The sequence below is a fragment of the Pongo pygmaeus genome, chromosome 17 (genome assembly GCF_028885625.2).
Source record: "Pongo pygmaeus isolate AG05252 chromosome 17, NHGRI_mPonPyg2-v2.0_pri, whole genome shotgun sequence".
NCBI lineage: Eukaryota > Metazoa > Chordata > Mammalia > Primates > Hominidae > Pongo > Pongo pygmaeus.
The window spans coordinates 31615388-31638359 of record NC_072390.2 but is presented as its reverse complement, the minus strand read 5'-3'; the positions used below and the strand labels follow the sequence as shown (position 1 = coordinate 31638359).

Here is a 22972-nt window from a genome sequence, read left to right as displayed (position 1 = left end):
CCACCTACCATGCTGGTGGAAGGAAGGAAGGAACTCCTTCTGGGAGATAGCTCTACCCTATCTCTGTCAGTTATTTGACTAACATTTTGATTTCCGGTAGTAAAAATGTTGAAACTGGCCAGGCATGGTTGCTCATGCCTGTAATCCCAGCACTTTGGGAGGCCAAGGTGGGCGGATCACGAGGTCAGGAGTTGGAGACCATCCTGGCCAACATGGTGAAACCCTGTCTCTACTAAAATACAAAAATTAGCTGAGTGTGGTTGTGTGTGCCTGGAATCCCAGCTACTCAGGAGGCTGAGGCAGGACAATTGCTTGAACCAGGGAGTCAGATGTTGCAGTGAGCCGAGATCACACCACTGTACTCCAGCCTGGCGACAGAGCCAGATTCTGTCTCAAAAAAAAAAAAAAGTTGGCTGGGTATGTTGGCTCACGCCTGGAATCCCAGCACTTTGGGAGGCTGAGGTGGGCGGATCATGAGGTCAGGAGATCGAGACCATCCTGGCCAACATGGTGAAACCCCGTCTCTACTAAAAATACAAAAATTAGCTGGGCATGGTGGCAGGCGCCTGTAATCCCAGCTACTTGGGAGGCTGAGGCAGGAGAATCGCTTGAACCCAGGAGGTGGAGGTCGCAGGGAGCTGACAACGTGCCACTGCACTCTAGCCTGGCGACAGAGCAAGACTCCGCCTAAAAAACAAAAACAGACAAACAAACAAAAAGTTGAAACTTCATTCTCAGTTTACTACTGGTGGTAAGTCCATCAGCGTCTGTTTATTAAGGGATTTACCACAGTCTACCTTGACACACTGAGCACATGGCTTTGCTCTGAAAATAGACTCAGCTGGGCAAGGTGGCTCATGTCTGTAATTCCAGCACTTTGGGAGGCCAAGGTGGTCAGATCACTTGAGGCCAGGAGTTTGAGACCAGCCTGGCCAACAAGGCGAACCCCCATCTCCACTAAAAATACAAAAATTACGCCGGGTGCAGTGGCTCACGCCTGTAATCCCAGCACTTTGGGAGGCCGAGGTGGGTGGATCTCTTGAGGTCAGGAGCTCGAGACCAGCCTGGCTAACATGGTGAAACCCCGTCTCTACTATAAATACAAAACAACCGGGCATGGTGGTGTGTACCTCTAATTCCAGCTACTCGAGGGGCTGAGGCAGGAGAATCGCTTGAACCCAGGAGGTGGAGGTTGCAGTGAGCCAAGATCACGCCACTGCATTCCAGCCTGGGAGACAGAGCAAGACTGTCTCAAAAACAACAACAACAACAACAACAACAAAAAACAAAAAACAAAAATTAGCCGGGCATGGTAGAGTGTGCCTGTAGTTCCAGCTACTCAGGGGGTTGAGGCACGAGAATTGCTTGAACCTGGGAGGTGGAGGTTGCTGTGAGCCGAGATTACAACACTGCACTCCAGCCTGGGCAACAGAGCGAGACTCTGTATCAAAAAAAAAAAAAAAAAAAAAAGAAAGAAAGAAAGACACAATGACAAGGGCAGAGTTCACCTACAGAGGGAATGACATCAATACATTAGGAATATTTTTAATACATTACATCCCTTTGGGGTGTTTTTGGACACCTGGCTTGTCATACTACGAACAACAGAATTTCCCTAAAAAGTTTTTATTTTAGAGACAGGGTCTCACTCTGTTGACCAGGCTGTAGTGCAGTGGTGCAGTCATAGCTCACTGCAGCCTCAAACTCCTGAGCTCAACTGGTCCTGCCACTTCGGACTCCCAAGTAGCTAGGACTACAGGTGTATGCCACCACACCCAGCTAACTTTTACAAAATATTTTTTGTAGAGATGAAGGGGACTCGCTCTGTGGCTCACGCCCGTCTTGAACTTTGAATACCTGGCCTCAAGCTATTTTCCTGCCTCAACCTCCCAGAGTGCTGGGATTACAGGTGTGAACCACCGCACCCAGCCCTCTTTACTTGATTTCTTCAGAGAGGCTCATCTGTTCCTATATTTAGAAACGTGGAACTTTTCCAAAGAAGATAACCTTCATTTTTTTCATACGGGCTTTCAAAAGAATGTGATGTCCTTTTGGCGTTTTGGATTCTCACCTATGAAGTATAAACAAATTGCCCTGGAGACAAGTCTCAACACAGAACACATGCTGGTTATCAGTGGCAAAGACTTGCATCAGCCAACCACCACTGCGGGCTCATCTTGTCCCTCCAGGCCTGTGCCTGCTGGAACACTCCCACTCCCCATGTCTGAATACACCACTTCGGTTGGACCAAGAGTTTCCAGCTCGGGTGGTCCCTCCTTCCTGGAAATAAATAGCTGCCTATAGAATATCAGAGTCATTCTGACTCAGGGGATGACTCAGCTCTTCCATGACCTGTGTTCCCACTTCTCCTTGATAAGGCCAATGTTTTGGCCCTACTGGTGAAAATATGTAGCCCTACATCTATCTCCCTGCTCCAGTTTCAAGAGAAAAGACCTTATTCAGAGAAATATTTGGAAGACTCTTGTGGAATTCTTGCTGTGAGTGGTTTTTCCTTCCCTACCATTGGTGCGACTGTTTCCCCCTTCCGTCAAATTGCTGTCTAGATGTTTCTTTCTGACCCCAATTTTCTCGGAGTTTGGGATTATCAATCTAAAATCAGAGGTGAGAATTCATCAGTGTTATCGATAAAACTTTGCAATTATTTCTTTCAAACTGAGCTTTTTCCCTATTCACTTATTTTTCCTCATGGCAAAATAATCAAAGCATTGATGAGTGTTTCTGTTTAAATTCAAAGGACATTCCACCTTTAACCTTAGCATTCATGAAATACAAAATGGGTTTTTCTTTTTGCTGATTTAAAAAGCTGATATGAAGCTGCACAGTGCAGAAGAGGGCACTCCTGCTCCAGAAAAGAAGAAACAAAACTGCCTGCCATCGACACTCGGTAGGGAGTGGCAAATGGAATCTTGGTTTGTTTTTCTCTTAGGACTTTGACAATTATTTTTCCTTGGAAAGAATAAGAGAATCTATCTAAAATATTAATATTAGTTTCAGAGCTGTAGGATAATATAGAGCAGAGTCTTTTTTTAAAAAAAAGGAAAGAGGTTTCATGTCTGACAGTGGATTTCTTCCACTGATGTGCACACTCTTTGACATGAAAAGCTGTACAAAGCTGCCTTGAATTCATTCTGCAGATGGAAAGTTGCAAGTACGGTAATTAGCTAAGCAGTGGCAAGGCCGACCATCTGAGGTTTGATTTCTCATCAAGAGATAGTGTCCGACACACGTGCCACTGAGCATGCTTGTAAGAGTTCCACGTTTCAGATGCACTGAGAATGCATGCATGGAACACACGTTCCCCCAGCCCAACAACCGCACTCCCAAATTGCCCCTGCACACATATATTCTAACACGGTTACAACACAGCATGCTCCCGAGCCTCAGACAATAAGCTGCCCAAAAAGATGCTCAAGCAACAGTCGCAGTGGGCCTGACTTCTGGTATCCGCAGCCACTCCAGACAACTTCCTGTGAGCCCCAGGGACTCAGAGGAGGCTGAGTGATGAGGAAGGTGGCCAGAGGCTGCCAGACTAGCCCCAAGCAGTCACTCTGCTTCCTGCCTTTGTTCTCCCTCAAACTCTCATCTTTCTGGAGAAAACAGAACCCTGTCCTGGGGGTGCAGACAAGCCATGACACCCACTAATAACCTCTAGCAAAACAATAGTTTTAAAATTACTTAATGCTCTCTTGACTTTCTGATTTTTAAAATGAAAATTGTATTTTGTCACTATATCCTTTTGTTGCAAGTGGAACACTGCACTCAAACCAAGCAGGCAATGTAAAACTGTGACTTCAAAGCCATTCCTTGATAAAACATCAAAACGGCCCAGAGTGAACCAACAGTTATCTGTAATTCAACAGATAATTAATGGAAACTCAGTGCTCAAATTGCTACTGGGAGTTTCTGCAGCCAAGGTCATTCTCATGGTGCTGCTTGATTTTGTTTCTGTGTCTCCTATATCTTGTTAGGCAGGGAGGAACTTGGATTGTCCTTCAGTAAAATTCTACTTTGATGCGCAAAGGGAACTTGAATTTCTGCTTGGCCTACCACAGGCTTGCAACATGCACTTTCTCCTCGAGGTGAGAAGGTCTTTTTCTTTCCACCCTGAAACACCACTGCCTGCACCTTTTGCTGAGTTTAGAGTAGCAACATACTTTCTGCCACAAATGCCACAAATACTGCCTTTTCAACTTGGTTTTGTAAAATGTGATGGTACTAAATCCGCCAAAGGGATAGAGCACCCTTACTTTGGATTTGCCAGTCCCGTGGGTACATAACTGACCTACTCTCCCACCTCCCAACCTTGAAACTCCAGCCCCCTGAACGGCCTCACCACTCCAACCCCCACTGCAATTTCCCACTCCCCACCTCCATGCATTGCCCATTCACCAAGCCAGCCACATCTCTCTTTAAGTTGAAAACTCACCCGAAAGCCCACTACCTCTTCCATGCAGCCTCCCCTGATTAAGTGAGGATGAAGAAACCTCCAAAGCATGGCCGACAAACTCCCAATAAACGAGAACACACACCCCCCCCAAAACAAACACAGAAACTCACAAAAGAAGAAAATGACACATTCTCTACTTTTGATTTGTGAAACTCCTATGGGGCTAAGGAGATCAATTTTATACCAATAAATCATTTCAGAAAATGAGGTCATTTTAATATTCTTGGGGTTACTCAGCAAAACACTTTGCTTGGACGTCTCTTTTGTACTTTCCTTAAATCCTTCTTCCTTTTCTTCTCTGCTTTTTGAATGTATGACTGAAGGGAACTGCCACTCACCGACATGGCCAACAGTAAAGGAACTTGGTCTTCACTATGCCTCGTGGTGGTGGATCACACTCCCCAGGAGGAACCCGCAATGAGACCGGCAAATGCCTTAACCATCTCATTTTCTCATCAGGAAGAAGCTTAAATGACTCTTCGTGCCCACATACTTCCTGGGCAAACATGTCTGCTCTGTTGGGATAAAGGAAGCTCTAGACCAGGCTCTGCTGAAAGATCCAGGGCAAAGTTTCCTGACAAGACTATGTCCAGCCTCAAATAAGGCCATAGAAGAGCCCAGGCTCTCTGAGGAGCACCGGCTCCGAGGCAGTCACATCAGGAGACAGAAACAGACATGTTGGTGCTGCCCTCTCAGGTCAGTGCAAATGCCACTTGAGGAGGGCTGAGAGCTTTGCAGCATAAAATGACCAGAACAAGGAGAAACACAGATGCAATGGCAATAGCTGGCAATTCGCACATGGCGTCAAACACCACTGCCACAGAAGCTTTTTAGCTACAAGCCACGCTATGCAACCTTTAAGCAAAACATTATTGATTTTGTGGTTGTAAAAACATACCTTCAACTGCAGAACTCAGTTTTATGACACCTTGAATAAAAACAAAAAGTGGCAGTTATATAATGGACCCAAATCGCCTTTTCCAGGCTTCTCATAACACACGCATGCTTCAGATTTGGATTTTTCTTTTTCTGCTGGCATTGCAAGAATGTAACTAAACAAATATCAACTTCAAAAATAAAATAATTTTTAGTCTTAACTAGGTCTCATGGATGTCTTCTTTTCCCCCACTAAAACCATTTGGGGAAATTTTTCACTAAAAATGGGATCAAACATGTTTTTGGATGGGACAAAGGCCAAGTCTGTCTGAGTGACTATTTCTGTGTATAAATTATACCAGATTATGGATCAATAAAAGTTCACACAATAGGACGCCAGGGACCAGCACTTCCTCTTTGGTACTGTATATGGAGATCATCTGATGCATGTTAGGACAGAGTTTCTGTTGAAACATGTAACAGGTGGTTAAAAACCATGGTGTGATCTGGTAACTTTCTTCTCTGGGGTGGTTGGGCCAGAGCCCTTTTCTTGGTCTGATGGGTTTAGATTTCAGCTCCCTCAAGTCAGAGAGTGAACGGGTTATCTGAGCAAGTCAAGCTGTTCATGAAGCAAGTCAGTACCCTTGACTGATATTTATGCACCTTTGCGGTGAATTTTTTTTTTTTTTGAGACAGACTCTTGCTCTGTCACCCAGGCTGGAGTGCAGTGGCGCGATCTCGGATCTCGGCTCACTGCAACCTCTGCCTCCTGGGTGGACGCCATTCTCCTGCCTCAGCCTCCCGAGTGGCTGGGACTACAGGCGCCTGCCACCACGCCAGGCTAATTTTTTGTGTTTTTAGTAGAGACATGGTTTCACTGTATTAGCCAAGATGGTCTCGATCTCGCGACCCTGTGATCCACCCGCCTCGGCCTCCCAAAGTGCTGGGATTACAGGCGTGAGCCACCGCATCTGGCCTTTTGGTGAATTTAAAGGTGAAAATACCAAACTAAGATAAATTAGACCTGATAACAATCATTTGATTTAAAGAGCATTTTTATAAGTCATAGTTATAAATAAATAATATTATCTAATCTTATGCAACAGTCATGATCATTTAGGCTGAACAAAAATGTCTGCAGTTTCATTTGGTTGAAGTCCTGGTTCTCTTTCAAACTGGAGGAGTTTGCAAACAAAATTCTTTTCGATAATGGTAAATCAAATTGGTATCTGTATGAACATACACTGATTTTAACAGATTATGTTCACATTGCTCTTCCTTATGACTTCCTGGAAAAGCTGCTTTTAAGTTTGTTTCCTATTGAATTTCATCTTTCCTGCATAACCAGTGGTGTCTGGTCCAACGTTGAGTAAGAAACACTCTAGGGGAGGAAGTATGCATATATATGTCCATATGTTTATTATAAATTTTGCTGAACGAAGGATATGTGGCACACAGTCTACAAGTAAAAATGAACTATACAGTGTTCTTTATGGCAAATTCCATATAGTGAATTGGTTCCCATGGAATTCTTTTGTTCATCTTGGCCAAACTCTTGTATCTGTAGCCAGCAGTTCAACCATGATCAGACAATCATTCATTCAGTTGCATCCCAGTTTGCCCTTTTCCCAACAAACTTACTATTATTATCTTTTATGTGATATAAGTTATTTTTATTAAATAAGCCTCTTTCAGCTTTAATACCGTGTGAGTGCCCATACCATGGCGTATTTGTCACTGTACATAAAGTTGTGCAGAGATGTGCAGTGATCACACCAGCATGTAGTATTTCCACCATACGGCTATGGTAGAATGTAACCTCAAGAGCATGGATAGAAACATGACTAGGAAATGATGAGTGTTAAATGTTTATAACTTTTGTTTTTGACATAATTTATCTAATTGTAAGTTATACAATTTAATTTGTAACAATGGGCTTCCAAAATGTCTGAAACTGTAACATCTGGCTCTTGCAAGCTGGTACGAACCCGCTTTAGGGCACCACTGCCATAAGTGATGCTTCTTTGTGCCCAGGCCCAGGGAAGACCTTGAAATTCAGAATACTTCCTGAGATCTTCATAAAGGGGGTTATCATTTAATAGAACAAGACAGATGGAAGTAAACTTAGGATTTACTATTATTTTGCCAGGTATTTCAAAACCTGTGAAGCCTTTCATTGCAAAAATAAACTATACATACATCACCTTAGAAATAACAGTCATTGACAATCAACTAGTATAATCACAATATAAATGGAATTGACATTCTTTTGGTCAGGCAACTAAACCAAGACGCAAGGTCAGGTACAAGTAATTGACTTATTAAGCAATGACCTCATCTTTTCAGAGTAGAATTCTTATATACATCAGAATATCAAGTTTTTCAGCCATATTCATTTTTGAGTATAATCATGGTGTCAGCAAATGTCATTCAACTGAAAAGACAACAATGTGCTCTGATCAGTATGTAGAAACAGAGTTCATGCAAGAAAACAAGAAAATTTAAACAAATCATCAGGGAAGACAGGGGTGGCAGTGAAGGAGAGCCCAATAATCATTTACTGAGTTGGGGAAACAAGGTAAGCTCAAATACAAACAAAAATTAGATCTGTAATTATCAACCTTATTTTAAGAAAAACATGTGATTCACTAGCTCCAAATAGACTTTTCTTATATTTTTAAACCCCAAGTCAAATTATTCTGTATAGTAAGGTAGGCCTTTATATTGGGAAGTAACTATGTCACAGTGAAGATTTAGAATTAGCTATATCTAGTTAGATACCTTATATTAACATGATACACAAAATTGTACAACGAGTGGGAAAGATCATTTATCTTAAAATGTAAATGTTTTTAAAAATTTTGAGTATTTAAGAAGGGATTGACGTTGATGTTAAAAAGCTACACATAGCACTGCTGACTTCCAGGACACACAATAGACATTATCTGGTGTGTGGCTGACATTGACATTGCCTGGAATTCAGGGTAAGCCGTAACACATACATTTTTATATATGTATATATATATATACACACACACACACACACACACGGATGCTACCACCCCCCGCCCTTGGTTTCTTTCTCATAGTCTGCAGAAGTGTTTGAAAATACAATTGAAAACAACAAAAAACAAACTCAACTGTTTTTCTCTCAGCTCAATATCTTTTTTTTTGAGACAGAATCTCCCTCTGTCGCCCAGGCTGGAGTGCAGTGTTGTGATCTCGGCTCACTGCAACCTCCGCCTCCCAGCTTCAAGTGATTCTCCTATCTCAGCCTCCCGAGTAGCTGGGACTACAGGCACGCCTGACCACACCCAGCTAATTTTTGTATTTTTAGTAGAGACAGGGTTTCACCATGTTGGCCAGGATGGTCTTGATCTCTTGACCTCATGATCCGCCTGCCTCGGCCTCCCAAAGTGCTGGGATTACACACATGAGCCAGCGCACCCAGCCTATTTCCCTATTTCTTTTACTTCATCTCACATGACTTTTCCCCTTATTCCGGACCCATTAGCCACATGGTTTCTTTCTGTGCTTTGCAATGCTATTTCCTTTCTGCCCTTGGCTAGTGTACTTGCTGCTCGCTCCCTCTTGCCTGCTGCCCTAAACTGCCCAATCTTCCTATAACCAGCTCTTCTCTTTTGTTCACATTTGACTTCAAATATAACTTCCTCAGAGAGTCTTCCTTGATTACTATATTTAGAGCAGGCCAGAAATAACTCTATCCCATTGCTCTTATTTATTTATTTAATTATTTACTTAATTTTTATTTTTTAAAAGGATTGGGGGTGAGGGTCTCACTTTGTTGGCCAGCCTGGCCTTGAACTTCTGGGCTCAAGCAATCCTCTAGCCTCAGCCTCCCAAGTAGCAGGGACTACAGGTACCTGTCACTACAACTGGCTTTCTTTTATTTTTTAAAAATAGCACTTATCACTGTTTGCAGTTATCTCATTGATTTCACATCTGCTTCCTTGTTTACATCTGTCCTCCTCATTAGAATATAATCAGAAGGAGAGCAGGAACCTGATCTGTTTTGTTTGCTGCTGTAACTCCTCTGCCCAGAAATTTGTAGCATAGAGCAAACACACAAAAAATATTTACTGAATGAAAAAGTGATCATTCCCGAGTATCCTCAAGGAGAATCTTATCAATCCCAGCAAATGTACTTCAAATACGTTATTTCAATTATGGATGTTATTGAGCTGAGTACTCAGATTTCATTATATTGACCACTGTCTATTTCTACTCAGAGGCTGTTCTTTATAGGGAGTTAGTCAAAATCTATGTGTAGAGTGAATACATGTAACTTGCAGTAAATATTTAGGTGTTTTAGGGTTCCAATATTGGCAAGGTCTCTGACAAGTAAGTTTATTGGCTACTTGGAGACAAAATTATGCCCTAAATGGACTTCAAGAAATCTTAGTTAATTAACTTCATATTCAAATACCTCAATAATCTGCAGTTCTCTTGTCTCAACTGTCATCACCCTGGGCCAAATTATGACAGCAATGTTCACAGGAAACTGTATGATAGGCACAATAGAGAAAGAGGAACTAAAAAAGAACTTTAGCCTTTAATATCCTTTTTCTAAGTTATTCCCATGCTGCAGCAGCTGGAGAGACTTTTTCAAAAGGTCATGTGACAGCCTTCCAACACTTATTTTATTCATTTATTTTTTAGAGGAAGTTTCACTATGTTGCTTAGGCTGGTCCCAAACTGCTGTGCTCAAGTGATCCTCCTGCCTCAGACTTCCAAGTAGCTGAGATTATAGGCATGTACCACAGTGCCCAGTGAAATTCTTAAGACAAAAAGCCTTAACATGACCTGCAAAACCCTCTATGATGTCACTTATAGGTGAATAAAAATGGCCACAAATTTTTCCACACTCCTCCCACAGACAGGTGGAGGCTATGTCTCCTCTCCTTGAATCTGGGTAAGCTCTGTGGCTGCTTTGACCATTAGAATACAGAGGAAATGATGCTGTCTGCCCAGATCTCATGAAACAGGCAGCTTCCCCTCTGGTGTCACGGACCACTCCCTCTGGGAAGCCTGAGACAGCAGGTTACAAGTCCTGAGACGGTTCTGATGGAAAGGCCACATGCAGACACTCTGATAAACATCAGCTGAGCTTAAGCGTCAAGTTTAGGCAGAGAGAAGAAGCTGTAAGGTCTTTTTTTTTTTTTTTTTTGAGACAGAGTTTCACTTTGTTGCCCAGGCTGGAGTGCAGTGGCACGGCCTTGGCTCACTGCAACCTCCACCTCCTGGGTTCAAGCAATTCTCATACCTCAGCCTCCCACGTAGCTGGGATTACAGGCGCCCGCCACCACGCCTGGATGATTTTTTTTTTTTGTATTTTAGTAGAGATGGGGTTTCACCATGTTGCTCAGGCTGGTCTCGAACTCCTGAGCTCAGGCAATCCACTCATCTTGGCCTCCCAAAGTGCTAGGATTACAGGAGTTAGCCACTGCACCCGGCCAGCTGTAAGGTCTTGAGAAGACTGTTGGTGAAGCCTGGGAGGACTGAAAATTGTCACTGGAGCCTGGAGAAAAGGTAACTCTATTAATGGAGTGGCAGAGAATTTGCTAACATTATCACTTGTAGTAATGTGGAAAATTGAAAATATACCCAATGAACCCACGGATTTTAGTAAGAAAACTTCTAGGCAGAATGCTTAAAGTGCCATTAAAAAATTTTTATTTTTTTATTTTTTTAAAGCTACACACAATAAAAGGTGCAGGTAGAGAAAGATGAGTCAAAAAAGAACTGTTCAGTCTTCAGACAAAATTTGGAGACAATAAAGAGCTAGAATGTGCTGAGTAAAAACAAAACAAAACAAAACAAAAATTGTTTTAACACTCCTAGGGGGTGGCTGTAAAATACTTTTTTATGACTGTGAAATATTTAAGGATGTACCTCATAGAGTTTCCAAAATAGACAAAAAGGCTTTTAAGAATCCTAAGGGTATTGTCCCACAGCACTCCAACTCTGAGCCCAGACCAAAAAAGGCACTATCTTGAAGAGAATTGTAGATATGTGTTTCATTTAACAGAATGAAACCCAGTAAGAGTCAAAGGATGCCCACAAAGATTATGAGAGAGGTGTATTAGCAGACACATAATCAGCTTGGACAAAGCAGGCAGAGGTAAAGTGCAAAGAGTCCTTAGAGCCCCCAGACTTTTATGGGTGACACATAAGCTGAGAAGATTATTCAGCTGAAAGTGCTATTTCTTATGGAAAGGGGACAACTCAGAAGGTGCACAAGAGTCTGGAGGGTGGATCCAAGAGCTGCAGAGAATCATTCCAGAGAGCAGGACTGGGCCCTCCAGCCAAGGAACTGGCAGCATGTGGATTTCAGACTTGCTATGGTAATGCCTGGCGTATGGCTGTTTATTAACTCTTTCAGTGGGAGTATCCCAAGCACTTATCCCATCCCTGTATTATCAGTATACGTTGGACATATATGAGGCAAATACCTTTTTCATATTGAGAGAAATTGTATAAGACAACAGCATCAAATGCGCCCCATCAGCAACTGAACCTTATTTAGATGGTAAGAACCTGAATCTCGGCTGGGTGCCGTGGCTCACACCTGTAATCCCAGCACTTTGGGAGGCCAAGATGGGTGGATCATCCGAGGTCAGGAGTTCGAGACCAGCCTGACCAACATGGTGAAACCCCGTCTCTACTAAAAATACAAAATTAGCCGGGTGTGGTGGTGCATGCCTGTAATCCCAGCTACTTGGGAGGCTGAGGAAGGAGAAATGCTTGAATCTAGGAGGTGGAGGTTGTAGTGAGCGGAGATCACGCCACTGTACTCCAGCCTGGGCAAGGACAGCGAGACTCCCCCTAAAAAAAAAAAAAAAGAACCTGAATCTCAAACTTGAGCTTGAGATGAGGTTTTTGAAGTCTTTAGAAGGGGTGAGTATATTTTGCCTTACAGAAAATGTGAATAATTTGTGTCCAGAGGCTGAAGCATGGATGACTAATGATGACCACAGATTATTTGAAACTCTTCCTATTGAGAAGTGGCATCTTCGTTATTCCCTTTGGTCTGAGTGGACTTGTGGACTGCTTTGGCTGTCACCAAGAATATGATGGAAATGATGCTCTGCCAGTATCTGGGCTCAGACCTTAAGACCTTAAGATTTCCTATCTCTTGGATAGGAACTGTCTCTGGAAGCCCTGAAATGACTTGTAAGGAGTCTTGAAGCCGCAAGGCTGGAGGTGCCAATTACAGGTGCTCTAGTCAACAGTTACCATATTGCTACTGATCAGGAGCCCACACTCCGAGCCATTGAAATGAAGGTGCCAGGCATGTGAATAATGCTGTCTTGGACTCTCTAGACCAGCCCAACTGTGATGGTTAGTTTATGTGTCAACTTCACTGGGCCATGAGGTGCCCAGAGATTTGAACAAACATTATTCTGAGTGTGTGTGAAGGTGTTTCTGGATGAGATTAACATTTGGATCAGTTCACTGAGTACAGCAGACTTCCCTCCCTAAGGTGGGTGGGTCTTGTCCAATGAGTTGAAGTCCTGAATAGAACAAAAAGACAAAGTAAGAGAGAATTCTCTGTCTCTGCTGGGACGTGAGTCTTCTCCTCCCTTTGGACTTTGACTTGAACTGGAACTTACACAGTTGTTCTCCATGTTCTCAGGTCTTTGGACCCAGATTGGAACTACACCATTGGCTCTCCTGGGTTTCTAGCTTGCTTGCTGACTGCAGATCTTGGGACTTCTCAGCCTCCATAATTATGGGTCAGTATACACACACACATGGGTATACTACTTCTCTGGAGAGCTCTGACTAATACACCAACTTCTAGCTGAATGTGGAACAGAAGAATTGCCCAGCTGAAACCTGCCTAAATTCCTGATTCAAAATCATAAGGTATAATACAATGATTGTTTTTCAGCTGCTCCACATTGGGGTAATAAGGTATGTAGCAACAGATGACAGACATAGTCAGCTGTGCATACATTTTCTGACTACACATGTGCCCTGTCCCTTAGCTCTTGGTACTCCAGCAACATCACCCTTTCAGTTCTACTAATATTGAATGCAGAATTAGCACGTGCTGTCGCTCACCCTTCTTGATCCTTTGACTCTTAGCTAATGAGGATTTTCTCAGGGAAGTTCTCCCTGAGCCTCTAGATTAGTCCCTTTGTTACAGTAGATTCTCCCACAAGAACTGTCTCTTTCTTTCAGCGCAGTTATCTCTGTGATTATTTGATTGATGCTAGTCTCTACCCCTAGATGGCAAACTCCATGAGAACAAAGGGTAAGACTGCTTTTGATCACCAGTGAATTCCCTGAATTCAGCACCATGTCTGGACATAGTAAGTGCAGAATAAATATTTGTTAAGAAGGTGAGTGAAATATTTGAAGCAGCTGATAAAGACTCCCTTCTCACCATAGCTTTTAATAACCAGGTCAATATTCTTTTCTTTGCACCTTGTGAAAATCTGGGTTCTCAGCCATTGTAACTGGGAAAGACAGTGTGACTTAATATGAGGCCACTGGTCCTACTTTGCTATTGTCTGTGAAGGCAGCTAAGCACAACTGAAGTTGCTGGAGTTCCTTTTTGTAACCACTGGGGAAGAGGCAGCATGAGAGCCTCTGGGTGTGTGGGCGCAGGAATGCATAGAGAAAAAAGTAATTAGTGCCTGTTCACATTTATGTCTTTAGTTGGAAATTAGGGCGCTCTCCTAAAAGTCTAAAGAAAATCGTGGATGCTTAAACTGTTTAAAATGTTTCTAAATTTAAGTTTAGAAACAATTTGTTACTAGATCAGGAGCTCTTCCCCCACCCCCCAACCTTCCTTCTTCTAAAAATGCAACAAATAATTGCTGCTCCCTGAGTCCTGATAGGTAAATTCTGTACCTTCCATAACCATTGCTCTCAGTATTATTTTCTTAATACCTAATCTGTATTCCTACTGTTTTAAAATGCATTCCCCTACTTAGCTCTACGGATATGGAAAATATATGCTCCGCTGGAAATAGTCTTTCTTAAAATATATCTGCTCTACTTAAAGATTAGTTTATCATTTTTGCCACGTATAAAATAAGCCCAGGTCTCTACAAGTGCCCTTGTAATTTCCATTTCATAAATTTAAAAAATATTTTGTTTTACCTCGTTATATTTCTCCTAATAGTGACCTCCAAATGGGTCTGTGTACAATATTTCATTAAATGGGTTTAGTAGGGTTCCAACTGGAGAAAAGAGGATTTCCATTTCTGCATAATATTCTTGCTCTTTTAAGAAGAAAACACCTCCACAGTGGCAGGGCTAATATGTCGACAGGCATATTCCATATCATTTATGTAAGTTAACAGATTCTGAGGCTCTGCCCATTTCCACTTCTCTGATTTGTCCTCCCTCCCTGAGTGCACAATACTGCATTTGTCCCTTTTGAACATGTAACAGATTAAAGAGCTGGGCAGGAGGCAGATGTAGGGGCACCTTTGATCTCTCATCCTTGGAGGTTAAGGGAGGGCAGACACCTGGCGGCTGCCGAGCTGGAAACAAAACACAGGCCCAGACTGGAATTACCTTAAAGGGAGCCCGGCTCCAACCGCAGAGGCAGCTGGAAGCGCTGAATGGGCACCGGGGGAAGAGAGCCCCGCGGTCAGGCAGAGGACGCAACAGAGTCCTAACAATGTGATCCAGGCTAGCCGAGAGTTGGTTAGAATAATCCTTCCTATGCAGAAAGACCCAGGAAACCTTCCAGGAAAGACTAGGCAGCCGCATTAAGAAAAAACGAAAAGTAAATCTTTTGCAAATAATATCACAAAACTTCCAGCTGTGCACAAATACTGAAGGACAATTTTGATGACAATGCAGGAAGCTTTCAAAGAAAGGATTTTTAAACATATTTTTTCCTTTGCGGAACTCTTTTTAGTAAGGATTTCACCTTTGCCCCAGGATCCTGCCAATGTTCTTAGTCAAAGCCGGTCCCGTTTCCTAGGATTCTTCGGTGAAACTGCATTGCCCCCTGGCGTTTGTGTGCTATTATTACACCGCACATATAAAGCCCACGGAACACCTACCAATCCGAGGAAGGATGCAGCTCCTGGTTTCATCTACATGGAGAAACCTCTCTTAAAACACAGGATCAGAGAATGCAGTTCTAAATGGCAAATCTAGACTTGGTTTGACAAGACATGGAATGAAACTTTGAAATTAAAACTCCTTCCTTTTCCATCCTTAGCAGAATCTCCTGAGATGTTCAAGTAGGTCTGGAAAGAAACTGATCAGATTCTAATCTGTCAATTTAAAAAGTTTTTTTTTAAACAATTTTTAAATTTGTTTTAGAGATAGGGTCTTGCTGTGTCATTCAAGCTGCAGTGCAGTGGTGCAATCATAGCTCACTGCAATCTTGAACTCCTGGGCTCAAGGGATCCTCCTGCCTCAGCCTCCGTAGTAGCTGCGACTACAGGTGCCCACCACTACACCCTGCTAATTTTCTTATTTTTCAATTTTTTTTTTTTTTTAGAGATGAGGTCTCACTGTGTTGTCCAGGCTGGTACTCCTGACCTCTAGTGATCCTCCTGCTTTGGCTTCCCAAAGCTCTGGGATTACAGGCCTGAGCCACTGTGCCCGGTTGCTAACCTGTCAAAATTTTTTTTTTTTTTTTGGAGTCAGGGTCTCACTCTGTTGTCCAGGCTGGAGTGCAGTGGTGCATCTCAGCTCACTGCAACCTCCACCTCCCAGACTGAAGTGATTCTCTTGCCTCAGCCTTCTGAGTAGCTGAGATTACAGACATGCGCCACCACCACCCAGCTAATTTTTGTATTTTTAGTAGAGGCAGGGTTTTACCATGTTGGCCAGGCTGGTCTCGAACTCCTGACCTCGAACGATCCACCTGCCTCGGCCTCACAGTCAACAAATATTGACTGTGCCGCTTACCATCCGTGTGAACTTGGAAAACCCTCTTAACCTTTCTTTGTCTCCTCCACTTACAAAATGAGGCTGATAATAGTAGCATATACCATCTAGTATCTAGGAAACACCCTTTAAGTGTTTGTGAATGATGAGAACTATGTGAGTTTTCCACTCCTGTGGACTAGGGAAGATTAAAAAACATTCTGTGATGTTGAAAGGGCTTGGACTTGGTTCCTGGCCAAATCTATTAAAACCTCAAAACACAAAGAAATGTTCCAGGTACTGCGGTTTCTACCTGGCCTCAGTACAAACCTAGAATTAAGTACATCTCTGACACTTCCAGGTCGGTGTGACTGGACCTCTGAGAATATGCTGGGGCCTGAGAGGGTCCATTCCTGTCCATACCAGGGCAGAGTTGCACCCCCAAGGCTAGGCCAGAGCCGGAATGACTCCAGGAGTAAGGCCAAGGGTGGTCTTCCTTGGCCCAGGTTCCTCTAGAATATGCCACTGTGGCATAAAAATGATTTTGAGCTGAAGGCATTTGATAATAGGCTTATTTCTAAACTCCCTTATCTGCCCAAAAGCAGAACCACCTCCCAAAACTCAATTGTCATAAATCCCTTCCCACAGATTTTTCTGCAACCAGACAAAGTTGACTCTAATACCAAAGAGAAGCCCACAGCACACCTAAACAGGCATTGTCACAAAACTATCGTCTCCTATCTATTCTCCTAAAGGCCCATGATCTTTCTTAAAAGTAATTTATTTTTCCTTAAGTGCCCTTCTCCTCCTCCCCTTCTCTTGTTAAGATAGCACATAAGCCCCAAATTGTAAGTGCCCCCTTGAGGCATATTTTCCTGAGAACTCCCATACATAATGAACAGAAGCCTGTCTTTTCTTTTGCAGCCCCCAAAACACTGAACTTAAGAGGGTAAAGGAACAGTTTTTCCTTCCTTCCTTTCTTCTTTCTTTCCTTCCTTCCTTCCTTCCACGTTTTTTAGAGACAGGGTCTCACACTGTCATCCAGGCTGGAGTGCAGTGGTGTGATCATAGCTCACTGCAGCCTCAAAGTCCTGAGCTCAAGTGATCCTCCCACCTCAGCCTCCAAGTAGCTAGGACTACAGGCACATGCCACCACACCCAGCTAATTTTTTTAATTTGCAAATTTTTGTAGAGATGGGGGTCTCACTATGTTGCCCAGGCTGGGGAAAAGTTTTTCATCTTCCGTACTTTCTTCTGTGCCTTTGGCAAAATATTGGACTTCACTGTGCAAAAAAAAAATCGCTGCTCAGGCCCTCAAAACAAGCTTCACATCTTGTGCCAAGCTATCCTCAGTCGAAGCAGTGGTGGCAAATAAACCCACCATAAATGAGAAATAGAATGCTTGGCCCAATGCACTGGCTCACACATGGAATCCCAGCACTTTGGGAGGCCGAGGCAGGCGGATCACCTGAGGCCAGGAGTTCAAGGCCATCCTGGGCAACATGGTGAGACCCCGTCTCTACTAAAAATACAAAAATTAGCTGGGCGAGGTGGCAGTTGCTACATGGGAGGCTGAGGTAGGAGATCGTTTGAACCTGGGAGGCAGAACTTGCAATGAGCCAAGATCGCGCCACTGCACTCCAGCCTGGGCAACAGAGTGAGACTCTGTCTCAAAATAAATAAATAAATAAAAAAGCAGTATAATGTTCTACATAATATTTGACATGTTAATATTCGTACAGCATCTTTGAACAAAGGCTGACAAACACAAGTGATAGATAAGTGTTTGTTAAATGAAAATAAATATTGTACAATTTCAGTCTTTAAGAAAGACAACGCAGACTGGTTTTAGGGTTCCAAACCTTCCAGATGTTTTTCTTATTTTGCACTGCATCTTTAAAATCTTGCGTATTATTGGTAAGGAGTGCTGGGAAGGGAAAAGCGTGATCCCTTTAAACGATACGGAGGACGGGAAGGGAAGTGCCGGGTAGAGGAGGGCGTGGTCCCTGGCTAGGGCTCTACCCCCACCTACCCAGGTGAGGACAGGCGCTCCTGCCTTCCTGCCCAAATGTTGCATTTTCCAAGACCACCTTGGCCCACCACACCCCCAACCTGGGCCTACAAAAACTCGATACCCTAGTAAGGAAGAGACACAAGCGGCTGGACGTGTTGAGAAACACATTGGCAGAAGAAGACGCAAGTGGTTGGTCATGTGTCTGGTCATTCGAGAGCATGTCTGCGGAAGAGCACATCGATAGACGCCCGCACGGCGGCAGGCCACCGACCCAGGACAGGCCATCGACCCGCGACCTGCGGAATGAGGGGGAGTTTGGCCGGGGCAGTCAGAGGAGAGCCGGGCAGTGGCCCAACTCTAGGGGAAGGCCATCTTCCTTCTGGCTTCCTCGACGGCTGAGAACTACTTCTACTCAATAAAACTTTCCACTCATTCTCCAAGCCTCCATGTGATCCAATTCTTCCGGTACACCAAGGCAAGAACCCGGAAACAGAAAGTCCTCTGTTCTTGTGATGAGGAAGGGGATCTAATTGAACTAACACAAGCTGCCTATAGGGCTAAACTGAAAGAGCACCCTGTGACACACAACCACTGGGGCTTCAGCTGTAAACATTCACCCCTAGACACTGCTGTGGGGTGGGAGCCCTACAGCCTGCCTGTCTGTGTGCTCCCCTAGAGGTATGAGTAGTGGCACTGAAGAAGTGAGCCACATAGGGTGTGCGATGGGAACAAGGGAACATTTCCCATTTCATTATGACGATAGGAAAAGAGTATATTGTTTAAAAACAAAACAAAACAAAACAAACCCCTAAAAATTGTATTGCTGGAGTAAGACGATCAAAGTGAGATCGTTTTAAATACCGTCTTTTGAAGTGTAAGTGTGTGCAAAGCATATTCAGACTTACACAAAATGGAACAGTGGATGACTAGAGAGATAAATGGTGCCAATAGCTACTAACAATCATGCAAAATTATACATCCTGTGGCAGACTGGAAACATATATTCATTTTCAATAGAAGAGGTTAGAAAATGGAGACCTCTGATGCGATTTCAAAAGACGTGCAATCACCAATGAACACTCTTTGACTTCCTGGGAATTTCTCTGCATTTCAAGCGAACCTGGCAACTGATAACTTCCTGGACAGCTGTTTCTCCCATTTATTCCCCCAATTCTTTTTTGGTAGTTGTCAGCTAAATCTTTACATGAGTGTAATCTCTACCCTGCAGAAAGAAATTCATCTTAGAAGTTTTCATTTTCATTTGGCAAAGGATTTGCAAGAACGGTGACTATTCTCTAAGCCTAAAGTGAAAATTCAAGGGTTTGTTTTCTACAAGTGCAATCAAGCATAATATTGTGGTATCTTTATGAGAAATTTCTAAGTAATGTCTAGTTCAGTGTGCTTAAATGTAAATCACAATTCTGATTATACCTGCTTGTATTAACCATATCCTGAAATTAATGTTTGCTGTCATTTAAGCAAAACATGCTTTCTTTGGTTGGTAAATCATCTAACATTAACTGTCCCATAACTAAGCACACTGAGGTCAAGGTCAATCTGTTAGTTTTATTTTAGTTTACCTTATTAAGAACATCAGCAAAGTTTAGCTTGTTTGGCCCTTGATTGAAACTGTTTAATAATCTCTCACTGCTCTTCGCAAAACTGTCAAAATCCTTAATGTGGCTTACAACATTCTGGGCTACCTGAACCGGTATTACTTCTAGTTTTGTCTTGGATCACTCCCATCCCTTCTTTCTTTTTCCCACCTTCCCTCCTCTCCCCTCCATCTCTGTGTTCCAGTCACTCTAGCCTTCCTTTAGTTACTCAAAATTTTATATTCATTCCTGCTTCTGGCCTTTGCTCTTTGCTGTTTTTTGTTGTTGTTTTTTTTTTTTCACCTGGAATTCAAGTCAGACTTCCTTGAGGAAGAAGCAATTTATTTTCTTTGATCACACAGCTCATGGTTGCCTAAGATCATAACACCCTTATCTCTCTCTCTCTTTACAGTACTTGTAGCAACTGTAAACATTTTATGTATAAACACTACAAGAAAAAAAGCTCTCAGATTATTTGCTTTTGAAGTCAGAGCAGAGGCTGGGTCAGTGTTATTGCTGTATCCTCAGGAGCAGCCTGGTGCCTGGCACACGTTAGGTGCTCCATAAATGCTTGTTAAATAAGGGAAGGGATTCATAGTTCCACCTGACTCTTAAATTGGCAATGCATGTTTTCCTGCTTCATGGCTGCACTTGAGCAGAAATGGCAACCATGCCACAAGAGGTTGATTATTTAAGACTAAGATGGAGCCAGTTGTTTTCATAAAAGTTGAAAACAGATTTTGCATTTGTACTCCTTAAGTACTTTTGAAACAGATATATTCTCCCACACATACTCATTCACAAATAATGGGAGTATGATCTTTAAGAGAACCTAAGCAAATATAGTCTTGATGAAGTAATTCCATTTTAAATAATCTATTTTAAGGAAATAGTCACAGATTATTTTACCCCTGCCCTCATGTAGTTTATTCTCAGCAGAGCAGGAATAATTCTTAAAAGCCAGGATCACGCACCCCCTTGGGCAAAACCTGGAAATGATTCATATTTCACTCAGAGTAGAAGCCAAATCCTTCCAATTGCCGACAGAGTCCTGCATAATTCATGTTATTTGTATATCTCATGTTTTTTTCTTTAAAATTTTCTGCAATGAGATATTTGTTCAGGAAAAACAAAAGCATTATTAAAAAGGAAAGAGGGACATTCAGAAATCAGATTTGAAAAGTTAATATTCTGTTTTTTTATCATTGAAAATAAGTTATGAAGATGGGATTTCTTTTAGAAGTTTTTTTCAATGGGAGAAAATGTGATTATTACTAATCATTCAACTGCTGATTAGACATACACACACACACACACACACACACACACACACACACAGAGACACACAGGCAAGAATTTGCTCGTTGACTTCTACTTATCTATTTCTTGAAAGTTAATGAGAGCAGGGCACGGTGGTTCACGCCTGTAATCCCAGCACTTTGGGAGGCTGAGGAGGGCAGATCACCTGAGGTCAGGAGTTCGAGACCAGCCTGGGCAACATGGAGAAACCTCATCTCTACTAAAAATACAAAATCAGCTGGGTGTGGTGGCACATGACTGTAATCCCAGGTACTCTGGAGGCTGAGGCAGGAGAATTGCTTGAACCTGGGAGGCAGAGGTTGCGGTGAGCCAAGATCTCGCCATTGCACTCCAGCCTGGGCAACAAGAGCGAAACTCTATCTCAAAAAAAAAAAAAAAAAAAAAAACGTTAATGAGAAACAGGTAGATAAACCCAGGAGTGTTTAAGACTTTTAGAGACCACTCACAACTAAGTTCTAGTTCTTACTTTGTATTCCTCTTGAAGTTATCGTGTTCCCCCTAATCTTGTTGTATCAATTTCAACCATTCATCAATAGTGGTGGCGAGCACATGTCCAGCATCAAGGCAGACTAACTGGCAAGAACCTCCTTCAAGCCTCCTCCTTTTACTGTAGTTCTACTTTCTCCCTGGCCACCTCCCCTGGTGGATTCCTACACCTGTTCTTTCCTCTCCATCCCCAGCGCCATGCCTGGGGCAAGTCCTTATCTCTTCTTGCCTGTTGTATTCCAACTGGTTTTTCTGTCTTCAGTCTTTTGCCTCTTTAATTCAATCTACATTAAAGTGAATGAAACTCTAAGACACAGATTACTTCCTTCTGGCAAAAGGATAAAGTTTAAGGTCTATCTTAGTCTAGATTCAACTCTGTCTTCCGTGGTTCCCCAGGCCCTATTCTCTGGCTTTGCTCTTTTACTTCACACGCTTTGTACTTACATGCCTCCACACCTCTGTGTGTGCCTGGGGAGCCCCTCCCCAGTTTCTTTTCACATTCAGGGCTCAATTCACTGTCTTTGACAGTGATGCCTCCCCAGTCCTCCTGCGGCACAAACCTATCCCTCTACTGCATTCTTTTAACACTTTGCATATCTCTGTTATGGCCCTTACTGGATGGCTTTGTAATTGTTCATATTTCTGTTGCCCTCAGTGACCTATCTGGGTTACTAAAGCATTGCTCCCATTGGTTATTGTGTACTGTCACTCTTTAGAAGCATTAATTGATAGAAAACCATGGTTGATAGGATACTCATAGCAGAGAGCTAGTCTAGTAAACAGCTATTTTAATAACTACTGTTAGCACACAATTGCTGCTGTGAATGAGAGGAGGATGATTGCTACTCTTTTTTTTTTTTTTGGATGGAGTCTCACTCTTTGCCCAGGCTGGAGTGCAGTGGCACGATCTCGGCTCGCTGCAACCTCTGACTCTCGGGTTCAAGCGATTATCCTGCCTCAGCTTCCCGAGTAGCTGGGACTACAGGCATGCGCCACCATGCCCAGCTAATTTTTTATTTTTAGTAGAGATGGGGTTTCACCATGTTGGCCAGGCTGGTCTCAAACTTCTGACCTCAGGTGATCAGCCTGCCTTGGCGTTCTAAAGTGCTAGGATTACGGGAGTGAGCCACTGTACCTGGCCTTTTTTTTTTTTTTTTTTTTTTTTTGAGAGGGAGTCTCACTCTGTTGCCCAGGCTGGAGTGCAGTGGTGTGATCTCAGCTCACTGCGACCTCTGCCTCCCGGGTTTGAGCGATTCTCCTGCCTCAGCTTCCTGAGTAGCTGGGATTACAGGCACCCACCAGCACGCCCAGCTAATTTTTATATTTTAGTAGAGACAGGGTTTC

At 43.0% G+C, this 22972-nt stretch overlaps 1 protein-coding gene across 18 annotated transcripts in view; it reads right to left on the bottom strand.

Moving 5' to 3' along the window:
* Nucleotides 1-22972, bottom strand: part of DLGAP1 (DLG associated protein 1) — a 977987-nt gene that overhangs the window by 155147 nt on the left and 799868 nt on the right. For 11 of the 18 annotated variants that reach the window (XM_063653448.1, XM_054461416.2, XM_054461415.2 and 8 more), the window contains one exon: nucleotides 5367-5396. The exons of the other annotated variants lie outside the window; for them this stretch is intronic. In XM_063653448.1, the coding sequence (XP_063509518.1) occupies nucleotides 5367-5396 (30 nt within the window). The remainder of the gene's footprint in view (nucleotides 1-5366; nucleotides 5397-22972) is intronic. 18 annotated transcript variants of the gene reach the window in all.